Source organism: Sphaerodactylus townsendi, linkage group LG02 (assembly GCF_021028975.2).
Source record: "Sphaerodactylus townsendi isolate TG3544 linkage group LG02, MPM_Stown_v2.3, whole genome shotgun sequence".
Lineage (NCBI taxonomy): Eukaryota > Metazoa > Chordata > Lepidosauria > Squamata > Sphaerodactylidae > Sphaerodactylus > Sphaerodactylus townsendi.
In genome coordinates, this window is record NC_059426.1 from 146,674,278 (window position 1) to 146,696,004 (window position 21,727).

General features: G+C 40.4%; 1 protein-coding gene across 6 annotated transcripts in view; it reads right to left on the bottom strand.

Moving 5' to 3' along the window:
• The window catches only part of CEP128 (centrosomal protein 128), a 233,784-nt gene that overhangs the window by 116,450 nt on the left and 95,607 nt on the right, over window positions 1-21,727 (bottom strand). For all 6 annotated transcript variants that reach the window (XR_007243660.1, XM_048486527.1, XM_048486525.1 and 3 more), the window contains one exon: window positions 15,986-16,178. Coding sequence is in view for 5 of the 6 variants with exons in the window: in XM_048486527.1 (XP_048342484.1) it covers window positions 15,986-16,178 (193 nt within the window). In the remaining variant the exon portion in view is untranslated. The remainder of the gene's footprint in view (window positions 1-15,985; window positions 16,179-21,727) is intronic.

The window sequence follows — 21,727 nt, forward strand, 5'->3', positions numbered from 1 at the left end:
ACCCAGACATGCTGTGTAGCTGCGTTGGCCTGCCATTCCCAAGGAGGCTTTCTGACTGCTTGGGGAGGGTAAAAACACACACACAAAACCCTTCCCACTGGAAAGTCCACGTTGGGCTTAATGGACTTGGGCCACCGAAGAGATGATGTAAGTCCGAAGTCCCAGCCACCAGAGTAACAGGGACAACAGTCAGGTGGAAGCCAACTAACCTGGCCATGCCCCTGAACTACCCCCACTACCCCAGCGGTGGTGGCAGAGGGACACTGGTGTGGCATTCAGCATTGCATCCTACTGCCATGAAGTGCCACAGCAGCTGCCCACCGGTAGATTCACCCCTCCACCATGGAAAGTGACCCAGGGAGGGCAAATCACCCCCTCCCCCTTTGGATGGGGCTGTCAGACAACTGTTCAAATCAAAATGTTTTTTAAAAAATAAAGAACCTACCCAGAACCTGTGCTTTGTATTTAAAGCTATGAGTGGAAGACATCAACCTGACCCAAACAAAATCGCCTTCCTGCTCCCTGGTATCTAAATAGTAGCAAAGCTACCAAAATAGCAGTTAGCTAGCAAAAAGCAGAGTCGCAGGATAAGCCTGGAAAGAATGGCCAGGTTTTCATACTGATGGTTTACAAGCAATTTCATTTTGGAATGTATGGTCAGCCCACTTGATGCTCAGGAATTGGGGGAACCTTTGATACCTCTGTAGACTGCTGCCCCAAACTAAAAGATCCATTCCTTTGGAGGGCTTGCATCAGAACATAAATACATTTACATTTAAAAGAATGATTTGTTCTACTAAATGTTATTAATGTTTTCCTCCTTTCACGTGAAGTGTAAATTGTCTGAAAGAGTCACTGCAACCCAAAGATAGAGGCAAGGAGAACAACTGACGCTTGCGTAGCATGGATCCATAGTTAGATTATTAAACTGCTCCTTTTTAGTTTAAAATCCCAAGTGTGGCATATAGGAACCTCTTTCTACACATGTCTGTTTATCACTATCTTGCATATTCAGCTGCAGAGGAAGTTGGCACTCACTGCAATGACTGATCATGTGATATTTTATTAATTATCAGCTAAGCAAGTTGTGCTGTTACGACAAACTTTGCAGCAGTATTTCTTCTTGCTTTTCTTATCTTCATGACAGTGCCTGAATCTCCTGGTACGTCTTTGCTCTAGGCTTCTATCCCAATAGACTGCGACTTCCATAAGATGCATACAAAGGAAACTGTGATCACTTACTGTCTTTTCCCCATACTTTCCCCACTTCAGTTTCTCAGTTTGCTGTTTTTCTCTCCTTTGCACTGGTGCAGTTCTATTCAATTACAAAGATGTTCCTCATGCATCTGTGCTTGAGTGTTTAATTTCCTTTGAATACTGGCTAAGTGCTCATAAAGAAAATGTTTCTCTGAAGCAGCACACTTTGGTGCCAGTTTTGTCTGCCTGGGACAATACAACCAGAAGCATTTAACCCTACCGTTATCAGATGACTCAGTGTTTCAGTGATCCCAAATAAAAATAGTTAGTGTGACAAATTAGATCTGGGAGATCTAGGTTTGAAGCCCCACTTGCCCATGAAAGCTTACTAGGTGACCTTCGGCCACTCATACAAGCCCTGTTCACACATTACAATGAATACACTTATGTCCTGCCTGTTATGTGTGTACATCTGCTAGTACGAAAGAGCTAACATGCATTCGTTTTATGAATGAAACCAGGGAGAAGTACCAGGATAAATGTATCATATGTACAGTCGTACATGTGTTGACTGTAATAGGTGAACAACAATCAGGTGTGCAGTGTACACAGATTGAATGTGCATTCAAGGTAACTTGTGAACAGGACTACATTCTCAGCCTGACCTATCTCACAGGGTTGTTTTGAAGATAAAAGGGGGGGGAGAGAAAAGAATGGCATAAGATGCTTCAGGTCCCCATTGGGGAGCAGACAGGGTATAAATTAAATAAATAAAACAGATGTCTACACAGAATGAAGAGGAAAAGTTATTAATTGAAAATATGACACTGTGACTGGTTACATCTAGACCAGGGGTCATTGACAGAAACTTGGGGGATGGGGGGTGGATGTTAAGGAAAATACCTTCGTAGAGAACAGTCACTGCCCAAAGAACAGGAATGTGGATTCAGGTTACACACTTTTCCTGTTACAATGATGATTTAAAAAAAAAGATTAGGGGACCTCATAGAATCATAGTTGGAAAGAGCCATACAGGCCATCTAGTCCAGCCCCTTGCTCAATGGAGGATCAGCGTAGAGAGTTCATCATCCTCGGTTTGAAGACTGCCAGAGAAACCTAAAACATCCTGTCGGGGGATAGACCCTCCTCTTTGGCTACAGTCCTTAAGAACCCCGCCCCCCAAATAGTCTAAGTGTCTGTCTATCCCCCTGAATCAATTTTGTTAGGTTCCATGTGTAGAGTTTGGAAGGTCATTTGTTTTTTATTCCACTGCAGATGGTACAAATGCATAACATAGCTATGAGAGAGCAGACAGGCTGATCAAAATTAATGTGACCAAATAAGTCTGCTGAACTGATTTCACTGAAAGGAATTTCTCAGTTATCTCCCTCCTTCAGCATCCTGTCATGCTTACCAAAATTCTGCTCCTGGGGACTGGTGAACCCCCGGGAATACTATAAAAGTGAAACAGGAGGCTGCAGTGTATGTGAGTGGGAAGCGGGAAATCACCAAAAAATATGTAGTCACCTCTGCCCTGCTTCAGTGGGCAGGAGTGCCTTCTACAAGCAGAGGAATACATACACTTGAACACATGAAGCTGTCTTATACTAAATCAGACCGTTATTCCCAAAAAGTCAGTATTGTCTAATTTCCAGAGACTAAGACAAAGGCCTTTCACTTCCCTGTTCCACTTTGGGGTAGAAGTGCCTTCTACAAGCAGAAGAATACACAAATGAATATTATGAAGCTGCCTTATACTGAATAAGACTGCCCCAGGATACTGGCCAGCCTTGGCTCCAGAGTGGGTGCTGACGCCTGGGACTTGGCCATGCTAGTCACTGGAGAAGCCTTCCATCACTCGGGGGGGCAGGGTCGTAGGCACAGAGGCTGACTGTGGCCACAAGTGGCTGTGGGAGAATGCTGCTGGGTGGGCAACCCAAATGCCGCGCAAGGCTAGAGAATGGTGTTTGGCTGCGAAGAGCTGTGCAGCAGCCCAACGCAGAGGCTTTGAGGTGCGGGGGAGCCGAGCAGCAGCAGCTCCAGCAGCCACAGGCCCCATGACACTGGCCAGGCCTCAGAGCTGGGGCAGGAGAGGAGGGAGGGGCTGAAGGGAAGGGATGGGAAAAGGCAGAGAGGGACAGACAGGGGAACCAGTGCAATCAAGGAAGGGTGGACTAGGCCCAACCTCCGAGGCCCTGACCGGAGGAGAGGGCAAAGGGTTAAAATGGGAGGAGGGGCTGAGGCTGAGGGAGAAACTGGGCCTGCAGTTTCCAATGTTGGGGAATTGCATGGACGAGGATGGATAGGCAGCTGGTGAGTCTTCCTCCCCCACTTCTGAGGCCAATGGGAGCTCAAGGGCACTAGAAGGCTTGGCAGCAGAGCAAGCAAGAGAGGATGCCCCAACACCCAGGGGCACCACACACCACTGTTCCATCAAGGTCAGCATTGTCAACTAAGTCTGGCAGTTGCTCTCTGGGGTCTTAGATAAAGAAGCAGAAGAGCAGGTTTTTACACCGCACGCTTCCCTATCTTAAGAAATCTCAAATCACTTTCCCTTGCGATATATATTTTGTGAGGTAGGTGGGAGTTCTCCGAGTTAACTGTGAGCGGCACAAGATCACCCAGCAGATTTCATGTGGTGAAGTGGGGAAACAGACCTCGTTCTCCTGATTAGAGTCTGCCAGTCTTAAACATTACACCATGCTGGGATAGAAGTCTTTCACATCACACATTATCAGAGGTCTTACTATAGAAGCCTTTCAACAAGAGACACTACAGATTAAGCCTAGGACCTTCTGCATGCAAAGCAGATGTTTTACCACTGAGCCACATGCACACACCTCTGTAAGTCCCCCAAGAAGAGAATGAGATCTAAGAATTGTAATATTTTTTTTGAATCATTAAGAAATACTTTAAAGGCCTTGCTATTGAGGGAGCCCCCCACTCCTTACAAATCTCACCTGCAGTCACCAATCTCCCCCAGCTAATTCCACGGTTCAATTTACAGCATCCACATGTGTGCAAACAGCAACATCAATTATGAGAGAATTATATGGCAAATTCAACCTCTCCAGAGCTTCTATTACTTTGCATCAGATCTCATGCCTTTTATTGCTCTATGCTTGAATAAGTGTGAAACCTCTAGAGACGGTGAACTGCATCTTTCATACTTCACTGGCTGAACCCACCATAAGCCTTTGGGATAAAGTGGACTATAAATCTAAAACATAATCAGTACAAATGTTATTTTCATTGTTGCTCATTTTATCAAGTGGATAAGGCCATATGAATGGGACTTATTAAATTTTCTTGATTTTAAAAGAAACATTCATCAAGCATAATTAATTCACATTTCCACACTGGAACAAATAAGCTGACATGATAAGGGAAATTCAAATACCATACACATTTCCTAATCCTGAGATAAATTACACTTTGGCACCTTGAGGTGTAGAGTTTATTGTGATCCAAGTTCACTCTACAAGGTTAATGAGCATAACACAATCTAATTATATTTGTAATAGATGCCATGAAATAAGTGCCTTTACAATAGAAGCCAGTGCTGAATTGTTCCAGTTTATTTCTCTATTACATTTTTACAATTTTGTTTTCATTGTTCAGCAAAGGATCTGCAGGATATCTGTCTACTCCAGTTCCAAGCAAGGCATTGTCAACAGTATAAGGTCATATCCATTTTGCAACTTTGGTCCTAATTACAGTACCAAAATCTTTTGGAAGCCAAGCTTGAAGTCATGGTGACCTTTTGCTCTCAACCTCTTCAGTTCATTCATTGAGCTTAATATATAATGCAATCAAAACAGAATCCTGAGCTTTTATGAATATTCGGTTAAGCAGTGAGTCTAAATTGTTTCAGCTACTTGAGTGTGGTGCTACAGCTACTACCATTCACTGCTGCCATTTTCAAGATAAGGCTGAGCAACTTAACATGCATACTACGGGCAGAAGCATTTCACATCACAGTCAGGATCAATCATGTTCCCATTTTTCAAGTCTATGAGAAGTAAAAAATAAAATAAAATAAATCATGGAAAATAAAATACATTGTTCTGATTCTTAACACAAAGTAACTTTTTTCACTCAGAAAACAGACAGACAATCTAAGTAGTAAGCTTCAAATTAAACATCTCAAACAGAAAAACAATGTGCCTTTTAACAGCTGAAGACAGTGGCTGTATATCGTTGTGGACAAGGGGCTGACAACTGTGAGAAAGCAGAGCAATGCAAACAGACACACCCAAATTAATTCAGACACCTCAGAACAGCTCACCAAACGACTGGATGTCTAATTATTATGTAACTGGCTACCACAAGGTGAGGAGAACTGACAAGTGGCTGAGAATCCCTGTTGGAGAAGTTCAAGGTCTGATGCCCTCAAATGCCCAACTCCTGGCAGACTCCTGGGTGATTTCAGTGCCTCTCAATATAGAACAGGAGGCTTGAGATGAGCTCACTGACTTACCCAACTAGCTCCAGCTAGGCAGATTGCTATCCAGAAAGGATTTTTTAAAAAAATATTTTTGACCTTAGGTTGGTTGAGCATCAACACTGCATCGACATTTGCCCCCTCCTTCGTACTTCAGTTCTACAAAAGGACAAGGCTGAGGTGCCATAGTTTTGGGTGACTTGACTAGTGATCCTTCTCAGACTTTCAAGGTGAAGATTTCTTTCGATTTTTGTAGTCTTCCACATGGACGCCTCATAGATCCTTTCTTGTCTTTTTGTGAAAGAAATTTACCACACACATCCTTTTAAAAAATCTGACATTTTTTCAGTCAAGGGGAATAGAAGCAAATTTATTGCAACTTGCCTTGAGACTGTTGTAAAGAGCGGATTATAAATCTAATTAAATACATACAAATTTGAAGTTCTTACATGACCCTCACATCTATTTTGGTGTACATAATTTTCTCATTCTTTCTTTCTCCCTAATCACTTCAATTAGTTCCATTACTGCTCCCAAATGAAGTTTCCCTTGAACAGTGAAGTCCAGTGAAGTCCAACTTACAGTCCATGAACAAACAGCCTTTTACATGCTGTTTAATAGGAATTCACATTCATAATATTACCTTTTGATCATCAGGGTCTGAATTAAACTACCTTTGCATAGTTTCAGAGAAGTTGAAGCAGCCTTTTCCTACTGCTTGCATTCCAAATAGTTATGCATTCCGGCAAAGAATCATTCTTCAATTCTTAAAAAGACAATATTTGCCATCACTTTTGCACATATATGTATACGTTTACTGTTAATGTCTGACACAAACTGAATTGGAAATCTATATTTTATCCTGGGGCTGAAACAGCTTACACCCGAAACTTATAGAAATTGACCTTCCCTTCCCTTCAAGTGTGACTGTTTGTTTGTTTGTTTGCTTTCAAAAATATCTGCTAGGAATTTTGACATAAATCAGAACTCTTCTCTTTAGTTAGTGTTGAGAAAACTGTCTTAGGCTAATGCTAGCATGGACATAAATACTGCTTGGCTCCACATGCCTGTCCCTTTTATTAAATTGATCTTTACTCTGTCATTGGACCTTCATTCCTGTGCCGCCATAAAAATGTCCAGCTGACTTACCATCTTATTCCTCGCTTTTATTGCCTTTTCAGTGAAATAAGTCTGCTTGAGTACCTTGCTTACTGCTGGTTTTCGCATTTTAATCTCTCTCCCAATCCTTCAGTCCTCTACAGAACAATTAACAGGGTGTTTTTAAGTCAGCGTTCAGTACAATTTGCAGTTTCGCTGTTTTAATTATCAAAATTATGAAAAGCCGCTGCTGTGACTATTTATTAGTAAACTCAAAAAGCTTTTTTTTTGGTAAACCATTCTGAATATTTTGTTTAAATTTGTAACTCTCCCCTCTTTTGTAAGTCCAAAGTAGGTCAAGACCATGTATAAATACAAAGGAACAATATCACAACATGTTAAATAGAGAAATCACCTGAGAAGTTATTATACAGCTGAATTCTGCAAAATCATGTGCCATCCATGAAACATTAATGGCTCTGTGCCTTTTGGGAAGCACAGTGAATTTATGCACCTGCACCTGGTCTTTTTTCTTTTACAGCCAGGTAATGTGCAACATCTTGTTGGAATCCTTTGAAACACAGCCTTCTTTGTTGTTGCTGCTGCTGGGGGCGGGGGAGGGGACGACTCCCAGCTCATAATATTAGGCTAAAGATGTGAGGTAATAAATTATATGATGATCTCTTGATTTCTGACTGCTATCTACCAATACACTTTTTTTACTTGAATGGGCTAATTTTAAAACAAGAATACTAGGTAATCTCATGTGGCACTTACTACAGATATATAGAGAGAAATTAGCCATGTTAAAGCACGGAACATGCAGATTTGAGGGAACATTCTGGTTTTGTTTATCCCAAACTTACCCAAAGGAAAAACAAAAACTAAAGTAAATACAAACTGCAGTTTTTGGCACTGCTGTAGATTTGGTTTCAATTGACTGGAATGAGTCTTCATATCTAGGAACTCAACTGCTGAAGTTTTATGGAACTTTTATGAATATCCCAACTCCTTAAAGATTTAAAACCTATTGGTACCCAGGAAGCTGTTGTGGGGACAGATCAGAATGTGTATAAAATTGTTTAATTAAGAATTATGGGAAATCCAAATGAACCAAAGATTTGCAATGAATCAAAATGGAGCTTCTGTGTAAGTGACCAGTACAAGCCTGCATGTTGCAAGTTTCTCAGTGAATATGCAGGCCAGCAAGATAACATCTTTGACATCTTGGCACTGAGGGCTTCATTATGTGATACAGCAGACAAGATGTAGATTTATGATGACCTTGTTTGTTGGTTAAGTTTTTGGGTTAGAACCAGCTAAAACCAATGTGATTAGTTAAATTACAAAGTGGTTTTTCTATATAGTTAAATGAGCACAGAGAAATAATAATGAGTAATTCACATTTACTTGTATTTGATCATAATTCTATTGTCTTCGAATCATTGTATAATTGTTAGAATCATGTTTTAACATTTCATGCTGGGGGAATTGAAGAGAAGTTTATGATCCAGAAGAATGTCAGAATGCTGCATTGCCTAAGGATATCTCTCTCTGAGAGTCAAACTAAGCAAGTTTTTCTTGAAGACAGTGAGCTACCTTTTATTACTATTCTTTGCATATGCCTAGAGGCCATAAGCTAACAGCATGTAGTGTTTGACGTAGAATAAGAGGTTGTCTTTATTCGTGACCAGGAGACAGATTCTATCCAATTGGATTTTTAAGGTATATGGATCATAATACGTAGAGTAAGGGGATGGACTATGTGACGGTTTTTCATCTACAAAAAACCTTGTAGGTTTTCTCTCATACTGGGCGCTGCCTCTCAATTTCTTGCATGGAGTAGGCATACACCACGGCCTCTCCTTTGGGAGAGGTCATCTCCTGTAACGTTCTAAATTCCGTGTCTATCACTCGAGGGCACAGGGGCGTGTCCCTCCCTCGGGAGTGTTCACATTCTGTAACTTGCTAAATGCTGTCCAGTAAACTGTCTGTTTGTTTTCTAATATCAGAAGTCTTTTGCTTTTATTTCTAACTTAGTTTTTCTTAAAACTAATCTTGCTGTGTAGGACCAGAGAGCGGATCTGGCCCCACACTGTAACTATCAGATAGTGACAAAAAAAGGGTTCAGTGCACCACTATACTGACATATAGTCCAGGGGATTAGTATCCTGTTTGTATGGTTGGAACATGTCTGAATAATTAGAGCATTTGTGAGAGGATAAATTCAAGACAAACCATTTGGGGGTATGAAAATGGACTTTGGAAACTCATAGACTTGCTTCTTCCCCCAGCTCATGGATCAGAATTTAATTATTTCCACTTCTGCAGTAAATCGTACATTATATCCAAGCTACAGACTACATATTACGTCCAAGTTTTGAAACAACAGCTTAACTCTGCCAAATTTGGATTCCAAAAGTTTCACTGGCATCTCCAGGGCATATACATACAGCAGAGCAAAAGCAATCCAAATGCAAACCATCAGTAAATGAGGTCATTCTTTAATTCATGAAAGCGAAGATAAATAGACCAAAATTATACCACAGAATATTGAAAGTCCTTTTGAATCTACAATAATTCAATTAATGAATTACTACAATTGGTAGGGCGGTACTATTCATTGCAGTTATCAAGCGAATATTTACTATTTTCATTTCAGTCCATTGATCTTCCCTTTTTAGAATGGCTTTTAAAATTTGCTCAATTTGAGAGATTTACTTCCTTTTAATCTTGCGTTTTGCATTTTTAATTTAATACCATGCTAATTGACAATTTCACTTCAAGGATGTTCAGTCCAGCTAGGGAAGATGTAAAGATTGTAACAGCATGCTTGGAAGACCAATACATTAGACAACATATGGACTTCCCTTAATGTACATCAGTAAGGCTGAGAACAAAAACCATAAGAAAAATAACCATCCAGTTTGGAGGAAAGAAACAAAGCACACCTAGACTTTTTGGCTACTCTGTAATTATGAAATTTAAATGAGACAGCTGCATACATTAACAGAAGCTAAGCACTGCAATTTGGACAGAGGCAATCTTTTTTTTTTTATTGAAGGAAAACAGCAGCAGTCCCCATGTATAAAATTAGATCTAAATATTCATAATATTACACTGTAATAGGCCTTATTTGTAGGAGCTGTCATAGTTAACAGGCAAAAAAGTGTACTCGCATACATATCTGAAGGTTTATGCTTTTCCATGATAAATATGGAACACTTAGGTCTCTATATGCACAAGTGTCCTCAGAATTATTTTAAAACAGGCTTACAGAAAGAAATAGATTTTTGGGAAGTTATTTTTCCCTTAGAATTTCAGCCCTCTCAGGCTCCTTGATGATGCTTTCAGGAATCCAGCTGGACCCGGAAGATTCCCTGGACCCAACTCCATCAGCCTCAATATCCTCCCGCTTTATCCTTCTTATCCTTCAAATCCCCACTGCATCTTATTGGGTGCCACTGGGCCAACTGCTATCTCTCACCCTAACCTACCCCCAAAGATTATTGTAAGGAAAAACATGTAGGAAAGCAGGTGCAATGTACGTGAGCTCCTTGGAGGAAGGGCAAGATAAAAAATAAATAAGTGAGAAGCAAGGTCCCTCCCAAAAAACACTATTCACTCTTTCTCAGAAAAAGTCCCCAGCTCTCAATGGAACTCAAAAAGATTTAAAAGGTATGTGTCTGTTGGTAAGAAACTGGATTATCATTTATTTCTTGCAGCAAAATGCTGTTTGAGGAACAGAAAAAAATACCATCACTGAGTATCTTGATGCTATTGCAAAGATGAGGCAGTTAAACGAAATATTTAGGTGACTTGGAAGGGAGAGGAGCAACATTAGAACATCTAAAAACCCTAGCACATAATTTCCTCATTGCTGGGTCCTATCTCTTCCCTGTTGGATTTTATTACTCCAATAATTTTTTATATTACACTGATATGCATAATTGCAAAATTAACCACAACTATTAAAACAATTACCTTGATAGCAGCCATGCCTATTTGTTTTCTAAAAAATACTTTTTTTAGTTGATTGATGTAACGAAAGCCACTTATATATAAGTTCTGCTTTCTGCGCTGCCACCAATAATATTTTTCCTCTATATAGCCCACTCAATCCTGATTTTCCACACGGCCACCACCCTGACTGGGGAACACCGACACACAGACAAAAATACTAATGACTGGAAAGGTTTTAAAAGATGAACAAAACTGAAACGTTTATTTGCTGCCTTTCACAAAGGCTTCTCAGGTAAACTGGAGATAAGGTTTAGCAGCTTTGTTGATTTCAAGAATAAGTTTGTCTGAAGATGTTACTTCAGATTCCTTATGCACACCTGTGACACCTTGAGTGTCTTCTTAAGGAAAATTTGAAGCTTTGAACTAATAAATTCCATACGCTTGCGCCTGAGACACTGATTCCTCACTGCTCCAATACCCACTGATCACATTCCAAACACACAGTCCAAGCCCAGGAGGTTCTCTGGCGCGGCTTGGCGCTCCCTCTCTCCCACTAGTCCCTATCATATGGCTTCACTGCTCCTCTGGACTGGCTTCTCCCAGACTGGTGATTCTGAGGAGGTGATTCACACAGGGGGCAAGGCAGGGTGACTAGGGATATGTGGTCTGGAGCAGTTTTAAACCGCCCAGGCTCCTGAAGGGCACTTCAATCTGCCACCCAGTCAGGGCCTCACTCTCTCCTGTCAAGCATCGCGCTTAGACAGGGACTGAACTTCTGTCAGCCAACTCTGCAGAGACAGAATCCTTTTTCTTCCAAAGCTGACAGACTCTTCTCTGCCAGACTCTTGCCTGTTCTCAAACCTCCTCGACTCCTATCAGCCCTCAACTCTCCTCTCAGTGCTGTAAGCCCACTGGCTCCCCCTAGCTCTTGCCAAACGTTACTGGACCTTTTTCAGCCAATCAGGTCGGTTCTCTCCTTGGGGAGCTTTTTTTCCTTTTTCTGGCTGTTGCTAAGGCCTTCTCCCTTTGGCCTGCTGTACGCCAGCCCTTCAGGGTGGGGCAAGTTCGTTACAATTGACATTCCTCTCTCTAGTAGCTGATTGAACATTCCTCTGTCTAGCAGGTTTTCCAGCGCATCAGATGAGCGCTATTATCTCTATGCTATTATGTGGGAGTAAATATTCCTAACAGTTATACTTCTAAAAAGAAAATAGGCATTTTGTATTGAATGATCTAAGATTTAGTAAACCATCATTTGAAAGTTTTCAGAATTAGAAGCTGTTTTCCATTGCTGCAGAGCCAGTCTGGTGTGGTAGTTAAGAGCAGGTGCACTCTAATCTGGAGAACTGGGTTTTATTCCCCGCTCTGACACTTGAGCTGTGGAAGCTTATCTGTTGAACCAGATTAGCTTGTGCACTCCAACACATGCCAGCTGGGTGGCCTTGCGCTAGTCACAGTTCTTCGAAGCTCTCTCAGTCCCACTCACCTCACAGGTTATTGTTTGGGGTGGGCGGGGAGGGAAAGGAGATTGTAAGCCCCTTTGAGTCTCCTTACAAGAGAGAAAGGGGGAATATAAATCCAAATTCCTCCTCCTCCTCCTCCTCCTCTTCTTCTCCAAATCATTCTTACAATGTAAACTATCACCAGTCAGCAGCTGCTGAATTCACTGGATGAAGGTGGTTAGGGGTGCATGGAATATTGTGACATGATATGTGATACATTCTGTCGAATATAATAGAAAAGAACATTTCTTGTGTTCTTAAGAGATGGGACAAGTCATGCCACACAGCCATTTTTGTGTCATTTGCATGCTGATTGTAATCAGCTGAGAGTCAATACCCCCATTGACAATACATTCATTAGCAAACCAGATACGCCACTCAAATGGGTAAAAAGCCTTGACAGTGCTAGCCAGTGGAAGATTTACATTTTTTTTACCAGTTCCAGTTCACAAGAACCCAGGCACATTCTACTTCACCTTGTGAGACAAATTATGTTTGTTTTAATTTGTGAGACAAATTAAATATCTGTTTGATTTAACTTTTGAAAGCTGGGAAGCCAGGTAACAATGTCAGTCTTAGACTACAATGCATAATGGTGTCTGTCTTAGACTGCAAGCCGGCAGGCACGGTCATAGGTCAGGGTTGGCAGAAAAAGTTACTGAAAGCGTATGTTTCAGTACACCTGGTTTATATTACACGACCAGACAAGATAAGGGTTTTCGTATTTAGTACAGTCATCCTTTGTTTATTCAAGTCCAAAGCAGGTCTGATTACCAAGGTTCTGCTGTTTCTGTTTTAGACAGTCCAATCAAATGTCTAGTATTTTAGCCAATCATCTGCCTAGTTATGAACTTCCAATCAAAATCTGCTACTGTTACAATGCGGAAGAGGGACACTATAAAGTAATTTTCTTTGTATTATTTTTGGGGACACGCACATGGTTTTGTGTGTGTGTGTTTTTCCTAAACTTTCTATTTGCAAATAAAAAGCTTTTGCTTCATCAAGACCAATTACTGAGTTTGGACTAAATTTATCCAACAACCTGAGTAACATTATGGAAGGGAGGAAGAGAACAGGCTACATGATGACCCTCTTGTGAAGGTGGAAAAATATTTGGCAATATTTTGTTCCTCTGCCAGTCTGTGTTCCCTGTATACTTATCTGATATATGTTTGATGCAGATAGTTGTCTGATGCACATGTCTGAAAAAGCCAGGATTGTTGTAGTCCTACATTACATTTTCAGTTGCACACTTCAAATGTCTTTGACTATCTTAACAATGAGACAGAACTTTGATCTTTCAAGATCAGTATTGTCTACTCTGATTGGCAATGGCTCTCCGGGGTCCTCAGCAGAAATCTTCCATGTTACCTACTGCCGAATCATTTAAATTGAAAACGCCAGGGATTGAACCTGAAACCACTATATGAAAAGCAGATGCTCTACCACTGAGCCACAACATCCTCCAACCAGTAAAACATGTAATTGGCAAAGGAGCCATCAAAAATTTAACTTTAACTGGATATGAGTAAAACATATAACTGTGGAAGGACTATAAAGGAAAAGCGGTGAAACAAATAGAAATAACCATGAAATACAGTCAGGAATGAGAGCAGAGCAAGATCCTGGGGGGATTTTTCTGTAGCATTTGAATGGAAATATAGAAAGCACAATACCAATAATACAGGAAGTCATACCAATATTTTCAAAGCCTCAAAAATACACACACAGAGAGAGAGAGAGAGAGAGAGGAAAATATGTTAATAATACATTGTGCTGCATAATCAGGCATTTAGATAATGAGATACCTAGTTTTCTAACAGTTCCAAAAGTCACCTATGCTAAATACCTACTTTTCCAAACACAAAATGGGGCTCGCTCGCTCTCTTTTAATCTATGCCTAGTACCCTGTTCACAATTCATTTTAATTAGCAGAATGTTTGTGTGAATGCTTGGGGAAATAGGTATCATTTACAGACAAAATCTCATAATTAGACATCATTAGATGTCATAAAAAGATTTCAGACAACCTCCTGATACATATCATTTTGGATTTTTTCCTGTGTTCTACATGACTTTTGGACTAGCAGTCAGATAAACAACTCTAATTTTATTCAGCAAGAAAAGTATAGCCCTTAAAATAAAGAAAAATTATAGGCTCCTTCTTCTGCTCACAGAACAGAGCACATTTCTTAAAATATTATCTTCTACCCCTTTATGCTTTACTCCAGATCACTAATATCGCAAGACCAGTTCAGTGAATCAAACTTTTACACATTTTAGAAATTCCTGAATTGTTCAGGGCTTTTAAGGTAGAGATACACAGTTGTCAGCAAAGTCCACTAAATGTTACTAGCACCAGCTTGCTAAGAGAAAACACAAGAACACCCATGCAGGATCAGTCCAAAAGGTTCACCTATCAAGTTCTGGTTTCCCGCAGTAGTTTGTCAGATGAGACTGGCTGAACAGATTAAAAATAAGGCCAATGCTGATAGTACAAAATAGATAAAAAATATTTTTTTATTACTTAGATAAAAATTCCCTGTGTGCTTTGCCCAAAATTCCTTAGGGGAATTTGTGCAGTGGTTTTTCAAAGAAGAGGATAAGGATACTGAACTATGCTCTTCTTTGAAAAACCACTGCAAGATTAACAGATTCCTTGAAGAAGCCTCTCGGGTGAAATAAGTAGGGGATTTTTATCTGAAGTAACAGAATATATTTTCACCTATTTTGCACCGTCAGCCTTGGCCTTATTTTTTTTCTCTCCTCTCCTCTGACTGGTGCGGACCCTTTATTTCTCCTCAGGACATGAACCGCTATGAAGCCTACAAATTCCCATTGCCTCCCACCAAATACTCAGACTCACAATACCTTTGAACATGGAGGTTTCGTTTAGCCATCACAGTTAATATTTGCTGGATGCCGACTGTCTCAGATTTCATTAGTTTGTCTAAGGCCCTTCTTAAGGCCACTTAAGCTAGTCACTTTGCTTACATCTTGAAGCAAGACACTCCATGTTAATTCTGAGGTTATAGTAAATAGTATTTTCTTTTTTTGTTCTAAATGACCATTGATTGCATAATGTTGGCGCCTAGTTCTAGCATTATAGGGGAACTAGAATGAGTTATCTCCAACCACTTTTTCTGTGTATAACACAATCTAATTTCCTCAAGATGCTCTGACCCTTGATTGCTCTGTTCTATGTTATTATAAGTCTATGGTATCCCTTTTTAGACAGGGTGTTTAGAACTGATTACAGTATTCCAAATGCAGCAAACCAAACCAAGCTTAAGCTATACCAGGTTGAAGTATATATTTTAAGAAATACAGGGTCTTGAGAAACATTGTTGGTGAAAATGCCACTTCATTGTTAGATTCTAGTCTTTTTCTATATAGGCCACATTTCAACTTGCCTTGCATCTTTCAAATTATGCTGTCCATTTTCCAATCTCTATCCCATTATTATTAGCTACCACAGAAGCCAGAGCAGGAACCCTCAGCATAATGACACCAAGGATATTGAGTAGCGAGATTCAAGTCCAGTAGCACCTTAGAGACAAACAAGATTTTCAGGGTACAAGCTTTCGAGAATCAAAGCTCCCTTTGCCAGATACAAGCTGAAGTATATTGAACTATATATTCTGAAGAAGAGAAAATTGACATGGAACCGCTTTTCTGCAAAAACCCTAACTGGGATCCTTATTGCTTTAAAATAAATCATATCACTCTTGGGAGATCAACAGAACATTGGTACTGACAAAGATAGACTAGGTTGGCTTACCCCGTTTTGCTTGATGAACTTCATCCAGGAGTTGCTCCTGCTTTTCCAGTTGACTGAGGAGAACGTGGCGCTCCGACTCTTTACTAAAGGTCAGGTGCTTCAGCTGCTCTCGGCCCTGCTGCAGAAGACGCCGCAGCTTTTTCTCCTTGGTCTCTTTCTCCTTTGCTTCTTCACACAACCACTGAAGTTTTGTCTAGAAAAATGCATTGGTACAAAGTTGGTTTTTCTCCTTTCACAATTTCACAGCAAACATTTGCCAGATCTTAACTAAGACTGTGGATGAAGAATCTTTGCCACCTTCTGTCCCAGGTTGGAAAAAGAAAACAAAATGAAAATCAGACAAGACTAACCCAATAGCAATGTGGAAATAATCACTATTTGTCAAACCTAGAAGTCAAATATAGTTTGAAACCTTACATAAAAGTCAGTAGAGATACCTCAGTCCACTGAACCAACTCTACAATGCAGAATGTCTCCATGAATTCTCCCCTGAATGCATGGAGAAATCCCACAAATGATGTGCCTCAGCTCTCTTGCAACACATCACAACAATTAACAGGTGGCTTGCATTGTCAGTTTGGCATGATCTGTTCAAAGTTATTTGTATTGTACCTTTCCAGAGGTAGCTTGCAAAAATTGGGAAGGCAGTTTGAGAAAGTCCTGTTCAAAGAACAGAGGAGTACGTAAGGAACTCAATACCAACAAAACAAACAAACAAGCAGCATTGGATGCTCTTTGAAATAAAGAGATTTTACAATGCTAATGAAAAGCAAAGAGAGAAGAACAGCTTAAAGAGAGAAGAACAGCTTAGAGAACATCTTAAAGTTCTGGGGAAATGGCAGGAAAAATCCTGATACTCAGCAGATAATCTTCTCACTTGGTATAGCAAAGACACTCAAAACTCCTTGGATGAAAACACTGAATAGGCTCTCATAGGGAGCAGTCTCTAAGGTAGCTATTTGAACCAGAGACTGGCTTTAAAAGTCCCTTTCTGTTCCACGGTGGAATACTAAATCATTCTTGGGGAGAACATACAGCCATATGTTAGACTATATGTAATGTGTAAGGATCTGGGAAGGCACTCCATCATACTCCCTTTATTATTGTTGTTGTTCCATGATTCTGCAGCACCAACAGAATGGTTGATACTAGGGTTGGTGATTTGGTTAAAATGAATCACCTATTCAGGCCAAATCGCGGCCTATTCGGGCGTATTTGGGTCATATTCGTCCTGAATGCATTATACCCAAATATGATCCGATCCAAATAGAAAGTATTCAGATTGGCTTGTATGTATTTGGGGCCGTTCGGGGAGCATTTAAATGATCCTCGAATGCCACCGCTTTTCCCCTTTCCTTGGCAAGCGCCTGCAAGCCATGGTTCTTTAAAGATCTGCAGCATGCAGGCATTTGTCGGCAAAAGGGGGTGGATTCTACCCCCTTTTGCCAGCAAGTGCCTGCACGCCGTGGATCTTTAAAGATCTCCAGCGTGTAGGCATTTGCCAGAAAAAGGGGTGTGTGGACTCTACCCACCTTTTCCCGGCAAGTGCCTGCATGCCGGAATCTTTAAATATCTTTAAAGATTCTCGGCTAGGAGGCGCTTGTAGGGGAAGAGTGCATATGGACTCTCTTCAGTTTGACAGAGAATCCCCCTTCCAGCTTCTCCCGGCAAGTGCCTCCAAGCCGAGGATCTTTAAAGATCCTCAGTTTGGAGGTGCTTGTCGGGGAAGGGATGTGTGGACTCTCTTCAGTTTGACAGAGAGTCCACTCCCCCTTCCCCCTCCAACAAGGGAGGCTAGGGGTTTCTCTCTCTTTCCAATCTTTCTCTCTCTTTCTCCCAAGCACTTCTCTGGCTTTCGGGCCATGTCGAAGCGAGTGAAGTGCTTGGGAGAGAAAGAGAGAGGAAGACTCAAAAGGAAGAGAATTGCGGCGGGGGGTTGAGTCTTTGCCAGAACTGGCAATGATGTACCCAAATAGTTTGTCTACCAGCAAGTAACGCTCTTTCCTCCAGTGCAGCATATTACCACAGAACTGCACTCAGAGAACATACAGTTCAAAGGAGCACATATTATGAGCTCCGAGACATGCAACCAGCACATACTGAGCTCATGACACATGGCAAGAAACCAGAGCCAATAATCAAGACAATATTTTTTTTCATTTTCTAACCAACATAAAACTTTTAGCAGTTTAAACAGATGAAATATGACATGTACACAATTTCTGCATCATCATCAGTCACCTATCTTCTCTTCCGGGTGAAATGTAAATATGGGATAACATAATTAATAGGATAAAAGTAGAACTAAACTCAAAGAAAATTACCAGTCAATGAATGCACCAGCTCAAGAAAAAGCAAACCCACTGCCGGTCCTATAATCACTGTGGAATATAGAAAATCTAGCCTCTAAAAATGTTTTTGCACGGCCAATAAATCTCTTACGAAAACTCAGTCTTCTGCTGAAAAGCCATGGAAACAGCTCATGTTACTGGTTAAAGAGCTTGTTGAGTCTGCAGCGCACCAGTGTGACAAAGACAGGTCAAAGCTTATGAGTTATCGCTTTGCAATGCAGCAGGGCCTGCCAAACAGCAAGAAATTGGGGGGAGAAGGTGAGAAAAAGAGAAGTATCCCGCATCCAAGGAAGTTATCAGTAGCTGCTTGGGGAAAGTGTTTACTTAGTGTTAGTATAAAGTTAACATATGGTCCTAATCTATGTGGTCTGATGTACTTTTTTTTTTTACAATCTCAAAAAAAAAAGTTTCCATAACTGTTTTAATGTTTTAAAGTGATTTCAGCTGTTCAAACAATATTTCAGAATTATTCCCATAAAGATATAAGGCCTCTGTTCTGTTTGCCCTTGCTTAAGAGTAAAGGCAGCAGAATCATAGAGTTGGAAGAGACCATAAGTGCCATCCAGTACAACCTTCTGCCATGCAGGAATATACAGTCAAGTCAGAATGTCCTCAGCAAGAAATTTAAATTTGCAAAAAATGTACTCATTTTCTGTTATAAAATCTGAGAACAGTAAACCATTGTGTGTGTGTGTGTGTGTGTGTGTGTGTGTGTGTGTGTATTTCAAAAATCCTGCATGCATGAGGATTTAAAGAACCACAAAAGTTCTTCCTTTAACTTGAAAGGGATATGATTTTGTATTTCTCAAGAGCTTGGCATGCAACAAGGTACATTTTTTTAAATATGCATGGAAGTCTGTTGCTCCAAGGGGAAAAAGAGGAAGAAATTCTTGTAGGCATGACCAAGCACTTCCTTGGAAAAGGGTGGAGGTATTAGCAATTAAAACACAGTAAATTCTTAATTTAAAAAAAAGTCCAGAGACAAGCAGGAAGGTCTCTCCCCACCACCATTTATTTTATTTATATCTATACTCTACTTTTCCCCTCAATGGGATCTAAAGTTAGTAAAAGTAAATTGTTTTCTCCTTTTCCATTTTATCTTAACAACTACCCTTGAGGCAGGTTAAGTTGACTGCTGTAGACTAGGCCAAGGTGACTCAATAAACTTCCAGGGCAGAGTGGCCATTTGACCCAGGGCCTCCGAGACTTTAAGTAAACTTCAGAATCCAACCGCCAGGTTTAACAGCCAATCTTCACAGTTGGAAGAGCCACATGGGACTGTATGACTTCTAATTGTAAGTGGAGATGACATGACTGAAAAGCATCATTAGCTAACACACTACTAGCAAGTCATGCAGGTAGCAAAGGTAAGGAAGTATCTCCTCCTGAAAACAATTAAGGGTCCCAAACAGCAATTGTCCCATACACTTTTTTCAATGGAAATGTTTTTGGATATAGCCCAATATACAAGAGTTACTAATCTTGCTGCATGCTTTTTGATTTACCACAGATTGTACAATGTAAAATCAATGTTTTTGTGGGGTTATCTATGACCCTGCTGTGTGCAGATCAGAATAGGCAGGATACAGATGGTACAGATCAGAAGTTCGACTGAAATTGCTATGGACTCTAAATGTCTTCAATCCGTCTGCGTGCCTAAATACCACTAGTAAATGTCAGCACTGGTTGCCATGACACTATATTTTCCATTAATCTTCTCTTTGATGCAAGTGTTTTTCTGAGATTAGAGCACCGTTAACAAAATTAACACCATGATCCCAAGACTACTTTTATGCATGTACAAGTATTATTTTTGTCTTTCACGTCTCTCCCCTGACACCCATTTTGTAGCTACTCATGCTGCACTGGAAGAGGCTCCCATGTTCACTCAACGTTTGGGAGTAGATTGTTTGATTATGCATGAGTTATCTCATATGAGAAGCTTACTAAAACTCAAAGCCTGGACCCAAGGTTTTCGCAAACAAAGAAAGTTTGCAGCTCCGCTGTTACCACCTCCTTTCCCACGGAAGCTCCATGCATCTTGGAAATGCCACTTTTGAGAGGCTGGAGAGGCCCTCTAGAACCAATATGTCTTATTGCTTATATGGCTAAAGCAAGCAGAAATCCCTTGGAGACATACACCATGTTGAGAGACTTGTGTTCCACTTTTGCAAGACTGAAGGACAGTAGCTTTAGTCAATTCCCTCTTCTTGTTATAGTTCCCCATTGCCTGATGCTTTGACATACTGTTCTAAAGGGTTACCAAACAACATTCACTGTTTAGGGATTGGGGAGAGGAGGTAAATATACCTTCTGTAAACTTATTCCACTCACAGAAGCCTTGAATTCAGCCCAGCAAACACAGGGAATCCAGATAGTAGATGTAACTGTATTTTTTCCCAGCAAATCATTAAGACTGGTTTTCCAGGAACAAATGTGAAAAAATGTAGTGTTTCAAAAGCCCCCTTCATTTCGAGAACCACCACCTAACAACTAAAAAGATTCATTTGGCAGATTTATGAGTCAATTACTATGTGCACTCTGAAGGTCCTTTTGATAGTTAGTGCCTGAAATTTACGCATCAACAATCTGAATAGTGAGTTTGTTTTCATGATAGCCCTTGTCCTCCAATCCAAACTCTTATCTCCACTATTTACAGGGATATTCACTCTTGGTCTGTGTGCATTACAAACAAGCCCATCAATAACTACTGAAAGCAAACAAATGCAATTTCATTCGAGTCAATTGGTCAACTTTCCTCTCTTCACAGTGACCCCATATACAGTGAGGGTAGGTCTTGTCTTGTGAAGTGTAAAATGGCTTTCAGATCAGGACAAACTTAATTCTGTTAAAAGATTTTGAGATAAAGTTGCTCATAAAAGTTACCCAAGTAAAAAGACAATGGTTACAAAGTACCAGTCATCTCTTTGATCCATTAAGCAGAGGCTAAGAAATCAGAGTTTATATCAGATCCTTTATGTCTCATAAGAAGTCTCTCAAACACAAATTCAAGCACAATGAAACTTCAGAAAACAGAAATGAAAAAGGAGTAATTTTTTTGGAAACTTCCAGAAATATTTGACTGGCTACCAAAATAATGCTGCCTGCTCAGTAAATTAGAACTGGGTTTACGCACTTCTTTCTCCTTTCCCCTCATCAATGGATTCCTCCTTCCTTTCATTTTGGAGCTAACCATGGTTTAGCATTCATTTCTACACCAAGCACAGACTGCAAACTCATTTAGTGAGAATGCCCAAAAAAACTTACCGCTACAACAAGGTTAGTTTTGAAAAGGAAAGGCGAGGGGAAGTTACTGAGAGATGCAGAGAAAAATGGAAGGAGAATCAGTATAGTTAATTGCTCTTCATAGGTAAAATCAAGTAGTATTAGA